General features: G+C 45.3%; 1 protein-coding gene across 1 annotated transcript in view; it reads right to left on the reverse strand.

The window, feature by feature from the left end:
• Positions 1-7,957, reverse strand: part of ANKRD29 (ankyrin repeat domain 29) — a gene marked incomplete at its 3' end in the record, with an annotated part of 42,286 nt that extends 34,329 nt beyond the window's left edge. Inside the window, 1 exon segment of the mRNA XM_082668271.1 lies at positions 7,787-7,957. Within this exon segment, the coding sequence (XP_082524397.1) occupies positions 7,787-7,807 (21 nt within the window). The 5' untranslated portion in view covers positions 7,808-7,957.
• Positions 7,958-22,303: the final 14,346 nt, after the last annotated feature.

The raw sequence follows: 22,303 nt of genomic DNA on the forward strand, positions 1-22,303 counted from the left end.
ACTGTACCTCTGTCATGGGCTGTTAGAGGATAAATGAAGTAATACGTGCAAATGCACTTTGACAGCAAATGCTCAAGAGATGCGAGCTCTAGATGCACAGTCCTCACAGCCCTTTAAAAGACTTGTCCAGGAGAATTCACTTGCTTGGTTGCTGGCATGTGCTCGGGACAGTGGCACTGGCCAGGGGCTAGGACTAGAGGTACCAGTCAACCTTGATCTCTGCTCCAATGGCTTTATGGGCCAGTAGGAAACGAGCATCCCAGGCATGCAGGGTGCTGATGCAATGACATGGGGGCATCCTGGGAACCGTCACTAGCTCGGAAGGGCTGGAGTGAAGGACGTGGGGTGAGAGAGGGCAGGAGATGCTGTAGGGCAGGTAGTCAGGGCCACATCTTGAAGGACTTGCTGTGCTATGTGATGGAGCTTGGACTTCATCCGGTGGGTACTAGGGAGTCAAGAAAGGGTTTTAAGGTGGGGAGAGACCACCAGTTTTGCATTTTAGAAGGTCCCCGTGGCAGCCTCAGGAAGAATGGACTGAGGACTGGAGCCAGACTGAGACCAGTGTCTACAAGGTTAGGAGACACTGTACAGACAGGGAAGAGATGGTGAGCTGAGGCTACGATCGTGGGAACGGCAGGATGAGACAGACAGGGGAAATTTCAAGGAGCTAAACTGAATAGTCTCGGTGTATGACTGTCTGTGCAGGAGCGGAGGGAGAGAAGGAGCCTGGTGGATGTGGACTCATGGAAGTCGGAAGCTCCAGTTGAAAGGCAGATTATGGGGAAAAGTGATGAGTTCAGCTTTGCACATGCCCGAGTTTCAGATGCCTATGGGGCATCTAGGTGGAAATGTCTAGCAAAGCAATGCATAAGTTCTCCTATCACACTGCGGCCAACCCATTTTACTGGAGTGCAGGAATCCTGAGCTACTACTTACCTAGTGCTTATTCCGTACCAGTGGCACATCCTCCGCAGACTAGCTCATTTAATGCTCATCACAGCTCGGGGAAGTGGGTGCATTATTATCCCACTGCTCAGATGACGTAAGTGAGAAGCGAGAAGCAACAAGGCAGCCTTCAGCCCCAGGCAGTCTGGTGCTTGAGGCTGGGCTCTCAGCCATCCTATCGTCCTGCCTCCTGCGGAACTCTCCTCCTGAGACAGCAAGGAATATGCAGTGTGGACCCCAGTGACCTCCTTCCTACCCTCATTCCAAGTCCTCTTCTGCCAAGATGGAAAGTCCCCCGACCTTCTTTCTCTTTGGGGTCTACAGACCACATTGCCTGGTTAACTTCCAAACCTCCTCTGGGTACAATCTGCACATAATCATAAAATGCTGTTTACAAAGGGCAGCCCTTTAAGCCTTTAAAGGAGCTGATGCACGTGAAAATGCTTCACACAAATCTTAAGGCAATTCACCAATCGTGTGATTACTATTTAACCTCTTCCTTGGTTTTTCGGGTCTCTGCAAGCAGGCTGTTGGCTGTGACATTGTCATCACAGCAGTGACAACCTACGTTGGGTTCTTGCTCTGTATCAGGCAGTGTGCCGAGTACTCTCACTGTTCTAACGCTTTTAATTCCCAGAAAAACCCCATGAGGTAGGTGTTACTGTCCCCATTTTTAAGATGAGGAAACTGAGGCACAGAAGTGACTTATGTAAGGTCATCCAGCTAGGAAGTAACGGGATTCAAACCCAAGTCTGTTTGGGTCCAGAGTCTGAGATCCTATATCTTATCCGCTGTGAGAAAACCTGAGTATAACCTTCCACATATGCCATCTTCCCTTCTCTTTTTTCCCCCTATTTACTGCCAGAATTTTGGCTCACACAGTGGTCATTAGCACACTACCAGAAATTAAATACAGGAAGGAAGGGGAGAGAAACACAGAAGGGAAGTTGTTACTTGTACAGAACTGGAATTCTGATTAAAAGCTAAGAGGGGGTAGAGATCTAAACTACTGGTTTAAAAAAGGGTTAAGAATAATGTGTATTTCATTTGTATAATTAATCTAATCAAGAGAACATTAGCTTTGTTCAACGATGAATTTCTCTGATGTTCGAAGCCACATTAAACAAGGGGATAAGGAGGGTTGAGAGACCACGGGCAGGAGGAGGTTTTTGATATGTCACCATTCCACTTCGTGCTAAATGGCTGAAATTTACAGAATTGCTTAATCAACATGAACTGAGAATTAACCCTGTGTTGTAAGTATCATTACACTTCTGTAAGTGATAGGAGACCTAAGAGGAAAAAGTAAGTGATGTATTCACCCAGGCATTCTGCCTAAGAGGTAGGCCTGTATAACACTGGCGTTTCCAAACTCAGAACTCAAGACCACATTTAAAGTCTGTTTAACACATATATGTTCCGAATTAGGCCAATCGATAGAGGTCGAAAGTAGTTTAGCAGTTTTCTGAAACAAGGATGTTTGGAGGAATACAGTGACTGCTAAGAGGTATATAGTTTCTTTTTGAGGTGATTAAAATATTCTAGAATTGGGGCTTCCCTGGTGGCGCAGTGGTTGAGAGTCTGCCTGCCGATGCAGGGGGCGCGGGTTCGTGCCCCGGTCCGGGAAGATCCCCCATGCCGCGGAGCAGCTGGGCCCGTGAGCCATGGCCGCTGAGCCTGCGCGTCCGGAGCCTGTGCTCCGCAACGGGAGAGGCCACAACAGGGAGAGGCCCGCATACCACAAAAAAAAAAAAAAAAAAAAATTCTAGAATTGATTGTGCTAATGGCTGCACAACTCTGTGAATATGCTAAAACCCACTGAAACAAACAGTTTAGCTGGGTGAATTATATGGTATGTGATCTGTATTTCAATAAAGCTGTTAAAAAAAAATACATGGCTTTGTTAATTTATTCTCCTGTGGCTCATCCAAAAGATTTCAGATGATTGATGGACTGGAGTTGATTTTGAGATAATTTACATACCTTCAGAACATAGATGGAACATACAAGTTCCTGTACGTCTGGCCAAGACATGAACAATTTCCATCACCAAGATGAAGCCTGGAATTGAGATGCTTTTCCTCTTGGGTAAGACAGGCTCAAGAAAGACCTAGGTATTATTCTTTATCTAGTGATGGTTCCCCGGGGATGGTGACCTCCCTCATTGGGTTAGGGTCTAGCCCCCAAATTGTGCCAGACTTTTGGCAACCTCAGCCCTGGAGAAATAGCTGTTATAAAGACAAAGGTTAATGTACTGAAATCCACGAGCTTCATTCCACAAAAAGACTCAGACCTGCACTTTGAGTTTGCTTTTACTTTAAAAACAATTCCAACAAACATGTATCTCTTTTCCCAACCAGAACAAATTGGGAGTTGCCAAGGGTGAAACAGGAAGTTTACTGGAGAGGCAAAGCGCTACCAGCAAGAAGGGACTGCTGACAGCGTAATGGACAAAGGATAAAAAAGGGTGTCCACATGGTTCAGAAGCAAATAGCCCTACAAGTGGTGACTCAGTCATTGAGAAGAAGCGAAATTGTGGTTTCTAACGCTCTGTTGATCCTCCCACAGACTCAGCCAACAATGCTGGGTCTTTTCAATGCAGGCCTTGGAGATCCAGGGCCTCGGGCCTACAAGCCTTTCAGCTGCCGATGAAAATGAAACAGTTAATCTATGGCTCCAAAATCAAAGTTAATGAAAACTTCATTCAGTATGTACGAAATGTAACATGTTGTCAACTTTACTCATTGCTAAAACTGGTATTCATAAAATACCGCTGACACATGTATATATTCGGCAGGGCTGATTTTCTCACTATACAAGAACTACTGAATTGCAGAAAAATCCTGGACAAATGTAAATTAAATGTTATTCGTTGCTAAATAATTTAAAAAGCAATAGTATACAAATCCTTCCAAAAATGTACAATAAAAGTGCTTGTGGGATCTTAGTTCCCCAAACAGGGATTGAACCTGGACCCCTGGCAGTGAAAGTACTGAATCCAAACCACTGACTCAGTCCAAATTCCCTGGCCAGGGAATTCCCAAAAGTTGCTATTCTCATTGTGGGCTGAGGGTACATGTTAATATGTTTGGTATGATGTGAGCTGGGGCTAGTGCAGGGTTAGTCACCAGCCTGTGACTCTGCTCCCCTCCCCCACTCCCCCTCAAGCCTTCCCTCTGTGCCTTTTGGAACTCCTCCACTTGCTGGAAAATCAACCGTCTTTCTCCTTCACTTAGCTCTGAGCTTCCTCTGCCTCCCTGGTGGAGGCTGGGCCTGCTCCCACCCCAGCCCTAGGGTGAGGAAGCCTCACCTGGCTTCCAGACACTGCCCTTCTCACCAGGTGTACATCTCTGCTGCTTCAAGACTCAGGCCATCCTACCTTCTCATCCTCTGCCTCACCTCAAGGTAGTTGTCGCCTCCTGACATTTTCTTCACTGAAAATGAACATTTTCTTCCCTGGAAACGTTGGCACCTTCCTTTCTGCCCACCCCAAATTCTGACCGCATCCTGGCCTTCACTTTACAACACATCAATATCTCTGCCCCTCCCACCTCCTGAGAACTTCAGCACTCAGCTCAATCACCCCCTCCACGCGCAAGCCTTCTCAGCACTCCCTGTTGTCATCTTAAAATCCTTTTTTATTGAGATATAATGTACATACTATAAAATTCATCCTTTTAAAGCATAGAATTCAGTGGTTTTTAGTTTAATCTCAAGGTTTCACAACCATCACCACTATTCCAGAACATTTTCATCAACCAGGAGAAACCTCGTACCTATTAACAATCACTCCCCATCCCCCCCTTCTTCCCCCAGTCCCTGGCAACCACAAAGTTACTTTCTGTCTCTATGGGTTTGCCTATTCTGGACATTTTGTATACATGGAACCATGTAATACATGCCTTCTGTGTCTGGCTTTTTGCACTTAACATAATGTTTTCAAGGTCTATGCATGAGTGCTTCATTCCTTTTGTTGGTTGTATGATATTCCTTTATATGGATACACCATGTTATGGACTGAATGACTGTGTCCTCCCCCCTCCAAGTTACTATGTTAAATTCCTAACCCTCATTGTGATGCTATTTGGAGGTGGGGCATTTGGAGAGAATTAGGTTTAGATTAGGTCCTGAGGGTGGAGCCCCCATCGGGGGGTTAGTGCCCTTACAAGAAAAGGAAGACATTAGAGCTCCTTCTCTCCCCTTTCTGAGGAGCTAGCCAGAAGGTGCCTGTTTGCAAGGTAGGAGGAGGGTTCTCACCAGACACTGAACCTGCCAACAGCTTGATTGTGGACTTCCCAGCCTCCAGCACTGTGAGATATAAATTCCTGACATATGTTTTCATTTCTTGTGCATATACACCTAGAAGCAGAATGGTTGGGTCATATCGTAGCTCTATGTTTAACTTTTTGAAGGATGACTAGACTGTTTTCTATTATGGATGCATCATTTTATATTCCTACCAGTAATGTATGAGGGTTCCAAATTCTCCGCATCCTTGCCAACACTTGTCATTTTCTGTCTTGTTGACTGTAATCATCCTAACGGGTGTGAAGTGGCATCTCATTGTGGTTTTGATTTGTATTTCCCTGTTGGCTAATGATGTAAAACATCCTTTCAGTGGCTTATTGGCCATTTGTATATCTCCTTGGGAGAAATGTCTATTCAGATCCTTTGACCATTTTAAAATTGGGTTGTCTTGTTTATTGTTGAGATGTCTATTATCATTTAAAGATGCTAAAGTCTCTACCATTTTAAAGCAAACAAACCCTTGGCCAAGTCTGGATTCCTGCTGCAGCCACTGTTCCCGCAGAATTTTTTGAGAGAGTTCTCTCCACTTGTGGTTTCCACCCACTCTCTTTTCAAGCTATTACAATCTGGCTTCTGAACTCAACATTGCATTCAAACTGCTCTCAGCAAGGTCACCAGAGCCTGTTTTGTTACTAAATTCAAGAGGCACTTTTCGATCCTAAGCTTGTTTGATTTCTCTGTGGTATTTAACTCTGCATCCCTCTCTGCCTTTATGGAAAGACTACAGATTCTTGACTTAATGATAGCACACACTTCTGATTTTTCTCATACACTTCTGTCCGCTCCTCCATTTTCTCAATGGGTTTCCTTTATTCTGCTCATTCTTAAAGTCTTGAGCTTCTTTAAGATTTTGTCCTCAGTCCTCTTTTTTATTTTTTAATAAATTTTATTTATTTATTTTGGCTGCATTGGGTCTTGGTTGCTGCGCGTTGGCTTTCTCTAGTTGTGGCGAGCAGGGGCTACGCTTCGTCGCGGTGCGCGGACTTCTCATTGCGGTGGCTTCTCTTGTTGCGGAGCACGGGCTCTAGGCTCGCGGGCTTCAGTAGTTGTGGCACGCGGCCTCTAGAGCACAGGCTCCGTAGTTGTGGCACACGGGCTTAGCTGCTCCGTGGCATGTGTGATCTTCCCCGACCAGGGATCGAACCTGTGTACCCTGCATTGGCAGGTGGATTCTTAACCACTGCGCCACCAGGGAAGCCCAGTCCTCTTATTTTCTACCTTTACGTGATCTCACTGGGCAATCACATTCATCCCCAAGGGTTCAATGACCACTTAACACTGCTCACTCCTAAATCTCATCTCTATCTCCTGCCTAGACTACTCTCCTGGGCTCCCGGTTTGTACATCTGTCTAACCAACATCTCTACTTGGACCCCTATCCATCCTTAAACTTGACATGTCCCACCCCAAACATTTTATCTTTACTCCTCTGGCCTTCCCTAACTCAGTGAATAACATCAATTACCGAATTCTGCTGATTAAAAAAAAAATTTTGTCACACATTTGTCTGCTTCCTCCCATCCTCAAAACCTGTGCCCTAGTCTGGTACCATTTAACAAGATGACCCCAGCATCATCCTGACTGGTCTCCCAGCTCCATTCTCTTCTCCAAACCATAGCCAGAGATCTTTCTAACATGCAAATCTCACCGTGTCATTCCTCTGCTTACACGAGCTACTGTAAGAGGTGGGATTACACTGGCTTTGGAGCCAGACACACCAGGGTTTCAATCTGAACACCATTCACACACTGGCTGCATGGCTGTGGGAGGAGTTATTTAACTTCTCCATGTTTTAGTTTTCTTATTTGGAAAAAGAAAAAGTGGGGGCACCAAAGTACCATCTCGTGGGTCCTCCTGAGGATTCAGAAGATGCACCATGATGCCCTTGGTTCAGAGTCGGGCACATTTTATGTGCTCAATACATTTTAAGTACTATTTTTATTAAAACCTTCAACAGAGGCATATCAGTGAACGTCACTGTCATCCTAAAATGTGGGCGTTAAATGAATGACTTTAATAACCTCTTTGGACACTGAAGTCTGGTAATCAATCGCAGCTCCACTCTGCGCTGGTCACTCAGCTTCAGGGTCAAAAAAAGTCCTGTGGGTAGGAGGCAGCAGTGGTGCGGCTGGCGTTCGGAAACGCGGACGCAGGATCGGGCATCGGTGCCGCAGCCCTGGTCCCTGCGAGGGGCGGCCGCAGAGGAGCGCAGACCCAGGGCTTCTTCCCCGCCCCCCGCCCGACTGTTACCCCAGCGACAGTCCTCGCCGCCCCTGCGCCCCGCGGCCGGGATCACCGCACCTGCAGCCAGAAGTACTGAAAGCCTTTCGGGCAAAAACCGCACCCCTAGACCACAAATCACAGGAGCCATCCAGGCCCGGTCGCTCCCTCCCGTCCCCCGCCAGCCCCGCCGGGGTGGCGGCCACCCCTCCCTGCGGGCCCGCGGCGGCTCCGGGCGGACGGTGGGTGCGGGCCCCGCCGCCACAGGTCTGCCGCCCGCCCGGCGCTCCCTCCCGGAGTACGCAGCGCTCACCTTGAACGACATCCTGCACATGTCCGCGGCCGCCCCGCTGGGACCGGTGCGCTTCCGGCCCGGACGCCCGGCCCAGCCCTCCCCCGCTCACCCGCCGCCTTCCGCAGAGCGGCGGCCTTCGCGGCGCCGCGCGCTCTCGCCGCCGCAGACGGGGCCGGGGCGGGGGGGAGAGAAGAGGGGAAGGGGGAGGGGTGGGGGGCTCACACGCGACCGCCCTCCGCGTACCTACCACACACACACTCCCAACTCCGCATGCACTGTGCACACTCTACACACACACAGGTTCATACATACACCACTGCACGCTCACAACCTCACATCACTCTTCACACATCCAGGCTCACTCTCTCCCACTCCATCCCACTCCAAACTGTACACCTCACACTGTGCACACTTTGCAGGTTACACACCCTCAACCCTAGCCCCACGTTTTAAACCTACTTGATACTCCGTGACAAAGTTGATTTAAGCTAACTGCATTCATTCACAGCAGAAGTAAGCATATTAATGATTCAAAAGTTGGATAAAAATGTTTTCTATTGTAGTTCAATGTGCTAACATCTTTATATGTCATTTGTTATGAAATTTTTTCGTATGCATTAAAAACTTAATTAAAAAAAATGTTGGTTCAGGAGGAAAAAAAAAGACACACCCACTCCCCTCACACACCTACCTTCTCTCTCATGCACACAACTCCATGCACATCCACGTTCCTCACACACATACACTGCAGTCTCTACACAGACTCTACATTCCACGCACACAGGTTCACACACAATACATAATTCCACACTCACATCCATGTATACACAGTACACACACATCCACACACAAATCCACACACACCCACGTCCTCCAAAAGGTCATGGTCTTCATCAGATGACTCTTAGCCTTCATTACAGCACAAATATGATGATGGAAATGAAACATAAGAAAAATATTCACCCATCATCCCACCACTCTTTCAAATAACCATTTTCAGTTTTGTTTCTGACCTTCTAGGTTTTCTTTTCTTTTTCTTCTTTTTCTTTTCTAAGAATCTGGGATTTTTCCTCCTGGGGAAAGAGCTGGGAAACAAGTCTTTTGACTGAAGGAATGATAAGTGGTATTTTCCTTTTTGAAGGTGAAGGGCACAGTTTGAAATAGACACATATTCCTCTTTTTACCACACCGATCACCTTCTCCCCTTGGCCTTATCCTGCACACCTTGCAGTATCACAGGAGCTGTCCACTCCCTCGAACGTACTGCTTGCTAATTGCCCAGGGTTGGTCTGAGGGGAGTAAAAGTGGGAGAGTCATATTTTTTTAAATTAAAAAATATATTATTTTTAAAGTATAAACAGCAATAATATCCTTTCTAGAAAATTCAAACGCTAAAGTAAAAGTGAACGTCTCACACCCTCACACTGCAGGAATCGATTCATCCTCCCCCTCACCTCTGTTGGAGCCTCCTTTTTTCCAATGAATTTGTAATGATTTTTTAATTTAAAAGTTAAAAAAATATAACTACAGGGCTTCCCTGGTGGCGCAGTGGTTGAGAGTCCGCCTGCCGATGCAGGGGACACGGGTTCGTGCCCCGGTCTGGGAAGATCCCACATGCCGCGGAGCAGCTGGGCCCGTGAGCCATGGCCGCTGAGCCTGCGCATCCGGAGCCTGTGCTCCGCAACGGGAGAGGCCACAACAGTGAGAGGCCCGCGTACCGCAAAAAAAAAAAAAAAAAAAAAAAAAAAAATATATATATATATATATATATATATATAACTACAAATTAAAGTTCATAAAGAACATAAAAATGTTTATCTTGTATGGATAAATTGTATTACTTTGTGTTTAAAACAATTTTAAGTAAAAAAGTTCCAAAATTTGATAGGAATTTCTAATTTTTAAAATCAAGATAGACTCAGGGACTTCCCTGGCAGTCCAGCAGTTAAGACTCTGCCCTTCCACTGCAGGGGGCGAAGTTTCGATTCTTGGTCGGGGAACTAAGATCCCACGTGCTGCATGGTGCTGCCAAAAAGTAAAAAAAAAAGACTCAAAACTTTTCCCCTGCCCTGGGTGTCTATGGATGAGATAGTTTTGAAGTGGCTACATGACATTGTTATATAAAATCAAGCATTGGAAGTTTTGCTTTATTAATAGTTTTGATAAACAAAAAGAGGAAGGGAAAGATTTAATATTTTGAGTGCTATGTACCAGGAGCTTCCCTTGTAAGAATGCTATGAGGTGTGTATTATGCTCAGTCCACAGCTGGAAAAAACTGTTTCTGAAAGATGAAGTAATTTGCTAATGAGTGGTCAGGCTAGACCTTTAATTAGGTCTTTCTGTGGGCTTCTCTGGTGGCCCAGTGGTTAAGAATCTGCCTGCCAATGCAGGGAATACGGGTTCGAGCCCTGGTCTGGGAGGATCCCACATGCCGCGGAGCAACTGGGCCCATGTGCCACAGCTCTTGAGCCTGCACTGCAGAGCCCGCGAGCCACAACTACTGAGGCTGCGTGCCACAACTGCTGAAGCCTGCACGCCTGGAGCCCGTGTTCCGCTGCGGGAGAAGCCACCGCAATGAAAGGCCCGTGCGCCGCAGCCAAGAGTGGCCCCGGCTCGCTGCACCTAGAGAAAGCCCGCGTGCAGCAACGAAGACCCAACACGGCCAAAAATAAATAAATTAAATAAATTAAAAAAAAAAAAGTCTTTCTGGCTTCAAAGCCTGTTTCCTTTCTTCCACTCAGAGTTGTTTTGGGCATTGTCTCTGGCCAGGCTGCTGATGGGATTCTTGTCAAAGGAAAGAAAGTGCCTGAATACAAAGTTTAAATGGTTAAAAAAAAAAAAAAAAGAATGTGCATATACACCATCCCATACACGTGGCTCAGCTTGTCTTCATGAAAAAGCCCCCAAACAGAGCAAATCTCTCATGACCACAGCCAGGCACCTCCTTCTAAAGTCTTCTACTCTGGAACTTAGCAGGAACCCACCAGGCCTAACACAGGAAATTCAATCCCTGTAGACCCACCCTCCATATTCAAATACTTTCTCACTCCCCCAAAAGAAGAGCTCCACACTTGTCCTAGGCGTCTCCTTGTTATCATCCGCCCTCCCATCCCCATGGCTCGCTCGTGTCTTCCCTCTTCTGTCTGCCCTAACCCCAATCTTGACCTAGCGGAGTTACTCCCAGCTCAAGTCCCTTCCTGCATCCTGCCCCTCAGCCATCTCTCTCCCAACTTTGTTAAGTTCCTGCTGTAATTCTGCTCTGCACCACATCCGTTAGCCCGAGGTATTTCTCTAGACTTTGCTTCTGTTACTTTTGACTCCTCCAGAGGAGTCTAAATTCTTCAAAGCCAGACTCTGAGTCTTACAATATGTCTTTTATTTTTTTCGGGGGTTAGTTTACGGCTGGAGATATGGTAGGTGGTCGAAATGTATTTATTGTTGATTGAATAGAAGATTCAGGAATTGTGTTCTCCACATCTACACGGTCAGAAAGCCCACCACTCCTTTGCAGACGCCCATGACACATAAGCACAGCCATCTGAGTTCACTTCGAACCAGGCCATGTTTGTTATCACCGCGGTTTATACCAGCACAGGCTGTAATGTGTTTGTTCTGGATTTTGCACTCTCAGTTTACGCCCTAGCAGGACTTGCTCTAGTCGGTCAGGCTGGTCTACTGAGCCCTCTTGCTCCTCTTTTTGTCATCAGGCCCTTTCACCCCAATTAAGAGTCTACCCTGGACAATTTGCCTGTCTATATCCCCCGTCTACGTTCCCACCCCACATCTCCAGCTGGTTAACTCAGTCTCTCCTTTTGGAATTTACACCAGACAAGGCTTCCTACAGCTGGGAGTGTAGCAGACACGGCGTTGAACAATCTGCCCAACACCCATTGCCCCCTTCTTTCTTGAACAAGACACCAATTTTGCTCAGGCATCTACTGTACTGCATCTTGGGATATGCTTCAGAGACCCCCACCCTATTTTCTGCCCAAAACTTTCTTATCTAAGCTAGTGACAGTGCTTGGTTTGGGAGTGGGCATGTGGCATATTTTGGTCTCTGAGACATGAGAGGAGGTGTGCTGGGGGCTTCTGAGAAAGATTTCCTTGCTTCTAAGAGAGATACCCAGGAGGAGAAAGTCTTTTCTTCCTTGTAATGCTGTCCTGAATGGATGTGATGCCTGGAATTGCTGCAACCACCTCGTGACCATGAGGGGAGCTATCTTCTGAGGGTGTCAGAGCAAAGAGATGGTGTCACTAAGGTCTGTGTTGAGCAACTGGGGCTGCCCTGTCCCAGGACTTCTTGCTGTTTAAGCTACTTTCCATTGAACGTATTCTGATCCTGGGTGAGAATGAAAGCAAGGGGTGGGGGGCAAAGGGTCAGGAACTTAATCCATATTGATTAATGTCCATTATGTGCTGGCATTTTAAATGTGTCATTAAATTTTACTCTCATTCCAGCTTTATATGAAAGCATTCTTGATGATGAAACTGAGACTGAGAGTGGGTGAGAACTTGTTTATCATCACAGGGACGAAAAGTAAGAAACTGGTATTTGAATCCAGGCAAATTTGAGAGTAAGACTCCTGCTCTCTCCATTATGCTATCTTTCCAGGTCTGTATATAACAATGATATATATATATATATATTATATATATAATATAATATATATAATATATAATATATATATAATACATATATAAACATATATATATAAAATAATGATATAGAACAATGATATATAACAAAGATATATAACAATGACCTTTAATATAACTTCCTAGAGTTATCAGTTGCTAGCTATGCCCCTGATCTTTTAAAAAGCATATAATAACATAATTGGAATCATGTGTATCCTGCTTTTTTACAAACATGCTAAAGAGGACACTTTCCTCTGGCATAAAAATTCTTTGAAAATCTTGCTTTTAATGATTGCATTTAAAATTGAGGTATACTATAATTGATTTAACCTTTATCCTATTACAAGACCTTTCATTGCTTTTAGTTTTGCTATTAAAAATAATCCTAGAATAATTATTTCATACCTAAATTTTATCCACACCTCCCATTATTTCATACTAGGATAAATTTCTAGAATTCCAGAGCCCAAGCATATGAACATTGTAAAGGCTGGTAATTCATATCTACCAACTGCTTTACAGAAATTCTCTGCCCGTTTTATACCTCCATCCAGGCTGATTAAATTATTATTTTGGATTTTTCTGAATGCTGACTGTGTAGGCAGACATTATATGCACTAAGCTTTCTACTTATTTGTTTGCTTATTTATACCCCTGCCAGACATTATTTAAATTCTCTTAAAGAATTGCATAGAATAAAACAGGGTAAAAATAAAATAAGAAATAAAAAAAAATGGGACAAAGAGAAATTGAAAACAGGAAAGATAACACAAAGCCAGGAATAAGAGAGAACACAAAAGGGGAGGCAGGAGGGACACACTTGACTTTTCAACAACCAACACAGAGCCGGGACACCATCATTTTTATGGTTCATGAGCGTCCCTAAGATCAAAACTCTCCAGTTGCCCGTGAAAGGGTCAACTATTACAGGCAGAACTAAAACTATACAGAGCAACGCACAGCTTCCTCAGCATTATCGTTATGGTAAATTTCACAGAGCTGATTTGGGGCTATTCCTTCATGCAGGCTGACAACCTAACATCAGAGGAATTCAGGAGAACTCAAAATAGTGCAGCTTAGGTACAGCATCTGCTGGGCTGACTTCCATGAGGTTGGGGGGGACCACAGACCCTTAAATGGTCCTCTATAAATACTGTTCTTCTCAAGTCATTGAATGGCTCAGTTTGAGGTTCACTTTCCAGCTGGTACCTGGAGCGCAATTGGCTTAGGCATGGAGTTAAATCACGTAAACATGGAAATGAGAACTGCTTTCTAATAATAGCTCAGAAACCTGACATGAACTTAAACGGGAGACTACCCACCCTGCCAGAGAGTAGATAAAGCCCTGGAAGAACCCAAGATGGATGCTACTGAGCCCTGGTAAAGACAGAGTGCTTGACCATGGACATCAAGTATCAATATGGCCAGAACTTTCCATCATGAGCTAGGTTCTGTTATAAGCTTGGGTGGACCCAGCAATAATCCATCAGAAGGTGGAAGTGGTACATCTGAGGTTGAGTCTGAGCAGGATCAGAGGGCACAAGAAAACCTGTACAGCTGTACCTCTCAGCTTACACTTGCTGATCTATGCGGAAGCCCTTTGGCCAACCAGATGGATCAGAAATGAGCTGAAGCTGGGGTCTTGACCTGCCTGGTAGGATGGGGGATGTATATGAGTAGAAGCTAATATGGGTGGTGGCTGCACTGTAGTCCCATTCAGAGGTGGCTTGAAAAACAGAACTGCCAGTGGAGGACATGGTCATCCACTTTGCATGGAAAGAGAAGTGGCCCGAGGTGAGTCTATCTATGACTCACGGCAGAGGAGAATGGCTGGACCTGTGGTCATTTCCTAGGAAGAAGAAGTGTTGGAGGACTGGGGAGAAGGAGCTCTGGAGGAGTCCTGTGGGTGACTCATGGGAGTGGGCAGAAAGTAAGAAGAGATTTGTAATACATATTAATGCTCAACAGAGAGCATTCACCACAAGAAAGGCACTAAATGACCAAACAGAAAAAACAACTTACCAGTTGACATCAACCAGCCTCTATCATTGGCCTCCCCAGTGCTGGCATGATGGGCTTGTGAGTGATACAGCTGTGGTGGCAGGGATGAAGGTCATTGAATGGGCCCAAGGGTATGGGCTCCCACTTACCAAGCCTGATCTAGCTACTGTGGCCACTACATGGCAAATACCAGGCCTCAATACTGAGCCTCCAGTATGCCGTCATCCCTTGAGGAGATCGCCTGGTCATTCGCTGGCAAATTGACTATATTGGACATGTTTCATCCTAGAAAGCCAATGATTTCTTTTGATAAGAATAGACACATTCTAGGTATGGGTTTGCCATTACTCCTGCCTGTGGGGTGTCAGCCAGCACCACTATCTGGGAGCTTATGGAGTGTTTGTTGGACTAGTAGATTAGCACAGGATCCAGAATAATATTATGTTAAACCAAGAGACCCACTTTACAGCAAAGGAGGTACCGTCATGGGCTGAAGCCCATGGCATTCACATTACCCAAAGCTGACACACATTTCAGTGTTGGGGGTGGCTTGTTGAAGGCATAGCTGAAGGACCAATTTGGAGATGGTATTTTACAAGCATAGGATACCATCTTCCAGGACACAATATACAGTTTGGATCGAAGAGCTGTCTATGGCGCTGTGTCCCATAGAAAGAATATGAGGGTCTGCAGACCGGGGAGTGGGAAGTGGGAGTGGCCCCACTTACCATCACTCCCAATGATCCACTTGTGTTTCCTGTCTCTGCAACTCTAGGCTCTGCCGGTTTCCAAGTTCTGCTTTCCACAAAGGGGAAGACTTCTACCAATGGGCATAGTAATAGTTCTATTGAACTATAACCTATGGCCACTGCTTGGGCACTTTAGGTTCTTTGTGTCCAGGGGCAGCAGGTGAGAAGGGGAGTCACCATCTTGGCAGGTGTAATTGACCACAGTCATCAGGAGGAGCACGGGCTGCAGTTACACAGTGGGGCAAGGGGAACACTTAAGAAATTCAGATGCTCTATCTGGGTATCTCTTGACCATTTTTGGATGATAAATGGACAAAGGATGAAACTCCAGCCTGAGAAGCCTTCAGGACGGGCAGAAATGCTGGCTGAGGATGAGGGGAATCTGGCACAGATGTTCGAGGAGTGAGATGAGGAGTCTTAGCTGCAGTCCTGAGACCAGATGCAGCAGCGGGGGCCGTGATGTGTCCCACCAACTTTCCTCTTCCATGTTTCCCCCCAGAATCCTAGAGGAGCTACTCCGGGCACTCGTATGAAGTGGTTCTGAGTGTACAAGGTGGGGGCCTGTCTGGGACATGTGTCTCCCTCGCTGGATTCTTCTGCAGAGGGACTTGTCACCCCAGTTATTCAAGTACTGTCGGCAGATAACTCTCAGCTGCTAGCCCTCCGGGACTGCACCAGCTACAGAAGCCACCTTGCTAAGGTCATGCTGTCTTCCCGGGGCCCACATCTCATGACATTGACATGGGAGTATAAAGACCCATCCTTCTTATCCCTACTCAGCGCTACTCTGACCCAGCGGACTAAGTGCTGGGGTCGAAATGCCAATCCAGGAGCCTTCATCCCTTGGTCAGATGTCCAGATTTTGCTTGAAGTGTTTGATTTTTATTTTATGTCTAGCATTATCGTGTAACTCTCTCAGCTGCCTCGGTTTCCAACATTTGTTTAAAGAGAGTCTGGGTTAGTAACTGGAAAGTACCCTATCACTGGGCTGGTAATCTGGCCCTTGGTAATAAAAGCATCCCTTATGGGTGGGCCCAGAGGAGGTGCATCCTAAGTGAAGCTGTCTTCAGCATTCCTCTGAGGCTTTGCAGTACCATGCAAGGGCTTTAGTTTTTAATGTTTGGAGGACCCTGAATGCTGATCAGCTGAAATCTCAGTCCTTACATTTTATTACCAAGTTGTGAAACCCATAGGGGCAAAAGTGCAGCAGAAATGTGCACACAGGTTAAATTATTTCCAAAGTTGGGACTGGTTTCACTTGCTCTTTATTATTTATTTATTTACTTATTTAAAAATTAAATTTATTTTTAAAATAAATTTATTGATTTATTTATTTTTGGCTGCATTTGGTCTTCATTGCTGCGCGCTGGCTTTCTCTAGTTGTGGCGAGCGGGGTCTACTCTTCGTCGTGGTGCACGGGCTTCTCATTGTGGTGGCTTCCCTTGTTGTGGAGTGCGGACTCTAGGAGCATGGGCTTCAGTAGTTGTGGCATGTGGGCTGAGGAGTTGTGGCTCTTGGGCTCTAGAGCACAGGCTCAGTAGTTGTGGCGCACGGGCTTAGTTGCTCCGCGGCCTGTGGGATCTTCCCGGACCAGAGCTCGAACCTGTGTCCCCTGCATTGGCAGGCGGATTCTTAACCACTGTGCCACCAGGGAAGTCCCTCACTTAATCTTTAATTGAACCAAAACCATTTAAGCGAAGCCAAAAAGGCTGAGTTCAGTCCTTAGGGAAGATGGACTAGAAGACTCGCTTGCTATGGAAATTCTCTCACAGTCTTACATGGGAGCAAGTGTGGACTTCAAGTTTAGTTTTGTTTGTGGAGATAACAGGCTGACTTTTGGAGCCCTTGTTTGGCAATTATATACTAATGTACTAAACTGTGTCTTAAAATTGTGCAAGTTTCGAGTGTGGCAGGAGCTTCATTCTTGTTTTTTTTTTGCAGTACGCGGGCCTCTCACTGTTGTGGCCTCTCCCGTTGCGGAGCACAGGCTCCGGACGCGCAAGCTCAGCGGCCATGGCTCACGGGCCCAGCCGCTCCGCGGCATGTGGGGTCTTCCCGGACCGGGGAACGAACCCGTGTCCCTTGCATTGGCAGGCGGACTCCCAACCACTGCGCCACCAGGGAAGCCCCAGGAGCGTCATTCTTTCAGTGAAGATTCCTTAGTTGGCTTCTCACAGCTTAGAGGTAAGTCTAGGGTTACACTGCAAGGCAGCGTAAGGTCACAGGAACTTCATTGAGACTGAAAATTAGACACTGAGCCACGTTAAATCAGAAACCATATTTGCCTCATTCTCTTTGTAGCTCCAATGCCAAGTCCAGGCCCTGGCACATAGTAGGTGCTCACTGAGTATTTTTGAAGGAATTCTCTCAGATTACCTGAGGATCCACGAGCTTCTCAGATACGGAATCAAAGCTTCTGATGCTCTTTTCTCTAATGAGATTTGGAGTCTGTGTTTGTGAGGTTCTTATCTTACTCAGGAATCTAAGGCATGTAGCTAGTAGCCTGTAAGGGAGGCCATTGGGCAGGCAAAAAAAAAAAAAGTCCTATTTTTGCACTAAGGGGCTGTGACTCCATCTTTGTGTGTGTCTGTGTGTGTTTAAATGAACTGATACTCCATGTATGTGTATGTCTGCTCTGTGCGTGTGAGTGGGTGTGTGCTCTGGAATTTTGAGTTGAATGAGGGACCTTGTGCTGGTACGGGACACTGCCATCACCCACCCCCCCCCCCCCCGCAAGGTGCAGCTCAAACAAACTTAGGTTACAGCCCCTCACTGGCCACTGCTGGCTTCGATGCCTTTTATGCAGGTGTAGGATTCTCACTTCCCCCAGAAAGTGGGATGGGGCTGAAGAAGGAACCCTAAACAAAAAGTGGTAGGATGTGTGTGGGGGAATCCAAAGGATTTCATTGGAAAGAGAAATGTCAGCAGAAGTTCCCAGGAGAGCCACGATCAAACATGGTTTCTAGACAAAACGGGTCTTGTAATATCTGCCTTCAGTCTTGTGCCAGCATTCTGACCCAGGGGTGATGTACCAAACCTAGGATGGGACCAAGACCTTGAGTTGTTGCATAGCAAGTCCTGTCAGAGCTGGGGCTCTGCAGGTGGCCTGAGGGCCAGGCCACTCTGGCTCAATCCCGGGGCTAGTTGGACTCACTGAGGGGGCAGGAATCCAGAAGCTCCCAACAGAAAGTGAAGAAGCCTGGGGACCAGTGCCGTGTCCTGGGGAATCTGGGGGCAGACAGTAGGTGGTCAGCAAGGCAGACCAGCTGACCAGAGGATCCTGAGGCTGTGAGAGCTTCCATAGGTCTCCTGATAGCCCTCTAGGACGCTGGGGCTCTGGCGAGGTAACAAGGGCAGCGGCAGAGGTGGTCAGCAGGTAGAAGCAGAAATGCGATCGCTAAGGACTGATGCTTAATGGCAAGAGCAAAGAAAGCTTCCAGGTTCTGAGAAATCAGGATCCTAGGCAGGCCCTGGGACAGATATGCAGACACAATCGGTCAAAACTTGTTTCTGGAACTGGGCGTAAAATAACAATAGCTGGCTTAATTCGAGGCATGCTATGTGCTGTCATTGCTTTTGACCCTTGAGAAGGATATGACTTCATTTAATAGTCGCAAATCTCTCACCATGGGTAAAATTTTTCAGATGAAGGAACTGAGACTTAAAAAGCCTAAATAACTTGCCCAAAGTCATGAGGTCACAGAAGCCAGTAGATGGGGGAGCTGGGAGTTAAACCCAAGTCTAGAACTCTGCAGTTTGTGGGCTTAACCACTACACTGCACTGCATGGTGAAAGCTTGGTCGGGGAGTAGGGGCAAGGTGAGGGGCGAATGACAGTGAACTCCAACTGGGGCTGGTCCAGCGCTGCCGCAGACGCGTTCACACGCGTTATATCATTTACTCTTTACAGTGCCCTTGTCCTCATTAAAAAAAAAAAATTTCCAGTGAGTGATCTGAAACACATAGAGACTAAGTGGCTTGCCTAAAATCCCACAGGAAGGAGGCAATAACGCAACTAATGGGACTGGGGCACAGGTCAGAGCAAAACCAGCAGCAAGGCTGCCCTGAAGCTGATGTGCTGTGGGGAAGGAAGAGACCTACACATCAAGAATGTAATACCTGCTGTGCATTCAGACCTTCTTAATCCGGAATCTGAGTTAGTAAAGATCCCCTAGGATAGGGAGTGATTTTAAAGACACACAACTTCAAGGAGTCTGACTTCCTGTCCTAGGTGTAAGGAGTGGTTTCGCTTGATATAACCCAATGATGCATTTATTCTTCATAAGGAATGAGTCATGGATTTAGTCCTTACATTGAGCTCAACACCTTACACCATCTCCCTGCTCAAAGATAGCTGAATCAGTCAGTGCTATTATGGAGTAAGTGAAAGCTAATTTTAACTTTAGCATATGTGTCCTTTCTTTTGAGTTCTCTAAGCTTGGGTATCATTAATTAGTCATACCGAGCCAAGAGAATTAGGCAGGTTATTTCATGCACTTTTAAAAAAAGGTTGTAAAACTCTGACTAAAACAGTACATTTGTCGTATGTACTGTTTAGTGAATGGTAAAGATTTAACACAATATTAGAGCATCATAGGATTAGAAACTACCCATCAGGTAACCATCAAGCAATCAACAAATGTTTCTTAACTGCCCACTCTGTGTCCCACAGTGTTCTAGGCCTGAGGCTGGAAGGTCACTTGGAGAGATCATTTAGACTAGTGCTTTTTAAACCACCCGTGAAGAAAGACCATTAAAAAAAATTCCAATCCATCGTTGACCAATATTTTGCAATACACAATAAAACTGGGTTATGAGAAAAACGATCACATGTCATAGCAATATGAAATTGCTAAAAACGTTTATAAACACTCAGTTTTCGTACTTTTTCTCATTGCAATAACAGTTCATGGACTGGAAGTGGTCCACAGACCACGCTTTGATCAGTCATGATTTAAACAAGGCATGACCATTCTGAAACCATTCGACAACTGAAAAACGAGCTTTTGCTTTTTCTTCCAGTTTTAGAATTCTTTTTGCTTATCATGTTAGTGGACTTTCCAATGCTTGATGAACCTATTAAAGAAACTATTATTCAAGGTAAACCACACTTTTACCAACTGAGAGATAAGGGAGAAATAGTTCCTTTGGAGACCAACCTATGAAAGGTACATAAAGAATGAAAGAAGGAAATATAAAATATAAACCCAAGCTGAGGGGAAAAAGGGAGGCCAAGGTCTCACAAATGGTAAAAAGCCTGCTTTCACAGAAAAACTATGACTTACAAGATAGCTGCTAAAGGAGTATCTGACTGCGTGGAATTCACATAGATACAGAATGAAGAAATCTATTTTTATAGAATTGTCCTTTCTGGCACAGTTCTTGATGCCGTGGCAGAAAACATATTCACAAGAACTTTTTTTTTTTTTTTTTTACTTGGAATGAAGTTAACAGAGCATTTTGGCAAGAGCAAAAAACAGGGCATAAAATTCATGAGATCAAATTTTTCTTTTCCCTAGATGCTTACCCAGGGGCAAAAGCCAGGAAAAAAAAATAAGAAGAGATAAACTTAAACTTAATTTGTCTTAAAGACATCAACTACATAGAAAAAAAATTCTAAATGCAAAAGTCAAATTCTAAAATCTCAGTTTCCCAGAAGCGTCTAGAAATAAAAACTTTCTCACTCTAATTGGAAAGAGTATTCATACTTCACTTTTAATGCTAACTCAAGGCACTTAAGAATAGAAGCTGCAAGTAGTAGGTGATACTGATCAGCTCACATTAATGAATAAGAAGAGACAAATTTCTGACTATTGTGGTTGTCTACTGTTGTGTAAGAGACCATAAGCCAGTGGCTTAAAACAACAACTCTTCATTTGTTCATGATTCAGCAACCTGGGCTGGAATCAGCTAGACAGTTCCGCTGGTCTCACCTAGGATCTCTCATGCAGGTGGCTTGATCTGATGGCTTGAATAGGTCTTTTAAGACCAAGCTGGCTTTGCTCACATGCTTTGCATGGTCTCACATATTCCAGAATCTCTCTCTACATACCTTCTTTCTCCAGCAGTATGGTTGGACTTCCTTACAGCATGCAGTCTATGTTCCAAGAGGGAGAATTCTAAGATGACAAGCACTTATCAAATCTCTGCTTGCATCAAACTTGTTAATATCTCATTTGCTAAAGCAAGTCACTGGACCAAACTCAGACCCAATGTGGGAAGGAACAACACAAGGGCAGGGGTTCTGAGAGGCATGGTTCATTGGGGGCCACTGATGTAACAGTTAATTATAAAATAAAAAAAATTTTAACTAAATTATGTTTAAAAGTTATACAAATTCCATTATTCTGAATAAGGCAGAATTACATTACTTGGAAAATCCAGCTGATGTTCTAGAGATTGTAAAATGGCATCAGTATTTGGGAACACTCTTAATGGCATGAAGGACTATAAAAACTCACCAGATTACACCAACCAAGCCAACCGATCAATAGTATTTACTGAGCACCTACTAAGTTATTATCACTATGCAAGGTGGTATGGAAGACACATTTTCCTTGCATTCAGGGTACCTACGATGGAACTGAATACAAACAATATTTAACGTTGGAAACAGTGTAAGACAATATAACCATGTGTTAAGCTGTGCAATATAGACCACAAAGCAGTAAAGAATTTCAGACTTTTAGTCGTCTCCTTTCAACATAGGAGATATGGTCTCAGAATTGGAACAATCCATTACTAACCCAAGACGGTGCAGGTGACAACAACACCTGTTGGGCTCTACTAGTACTCCTCTCCGAGTGGAGGACACTGGTTCTATGAATGCAGAGAACAAGGGCACTCAGACACTTAAAGAAAGGTGGTTATACATTCTCAAGGCTGAGTCCTTGTCCTTTCAGAAGGCAGGTGCCTTGCAAGTCAATTTGTCAGCATCTTCCTGGTTCTCCTTTTTTGTTAGTAACCTACAGTCTGGCCACAGGGCTACGTTCAAGTGCACTGGGAGGGGATAACCGCTGGATAGTTATGCCACGTGGTGGAGAATGTGACGGCATTTTGAGCAGAGGAAGAGCAGGGAAGAAAGAACACTGATTCTCCTCTAGGCACCTACTTCTGTTCCAGACACTCTGCTAGACCCTGGGGATACA

The sequence above is a fragment of the Grampus griseus genome (assembly GCF_964374135.1).
Source record: "Grampus griseus genome assembly, chromosome: 12".
NCBI lineage: Eukaryota > Metazoa > Chordata > Mammalia > Artiodactyla > Delphinidae > Grampus > Grampus griseus.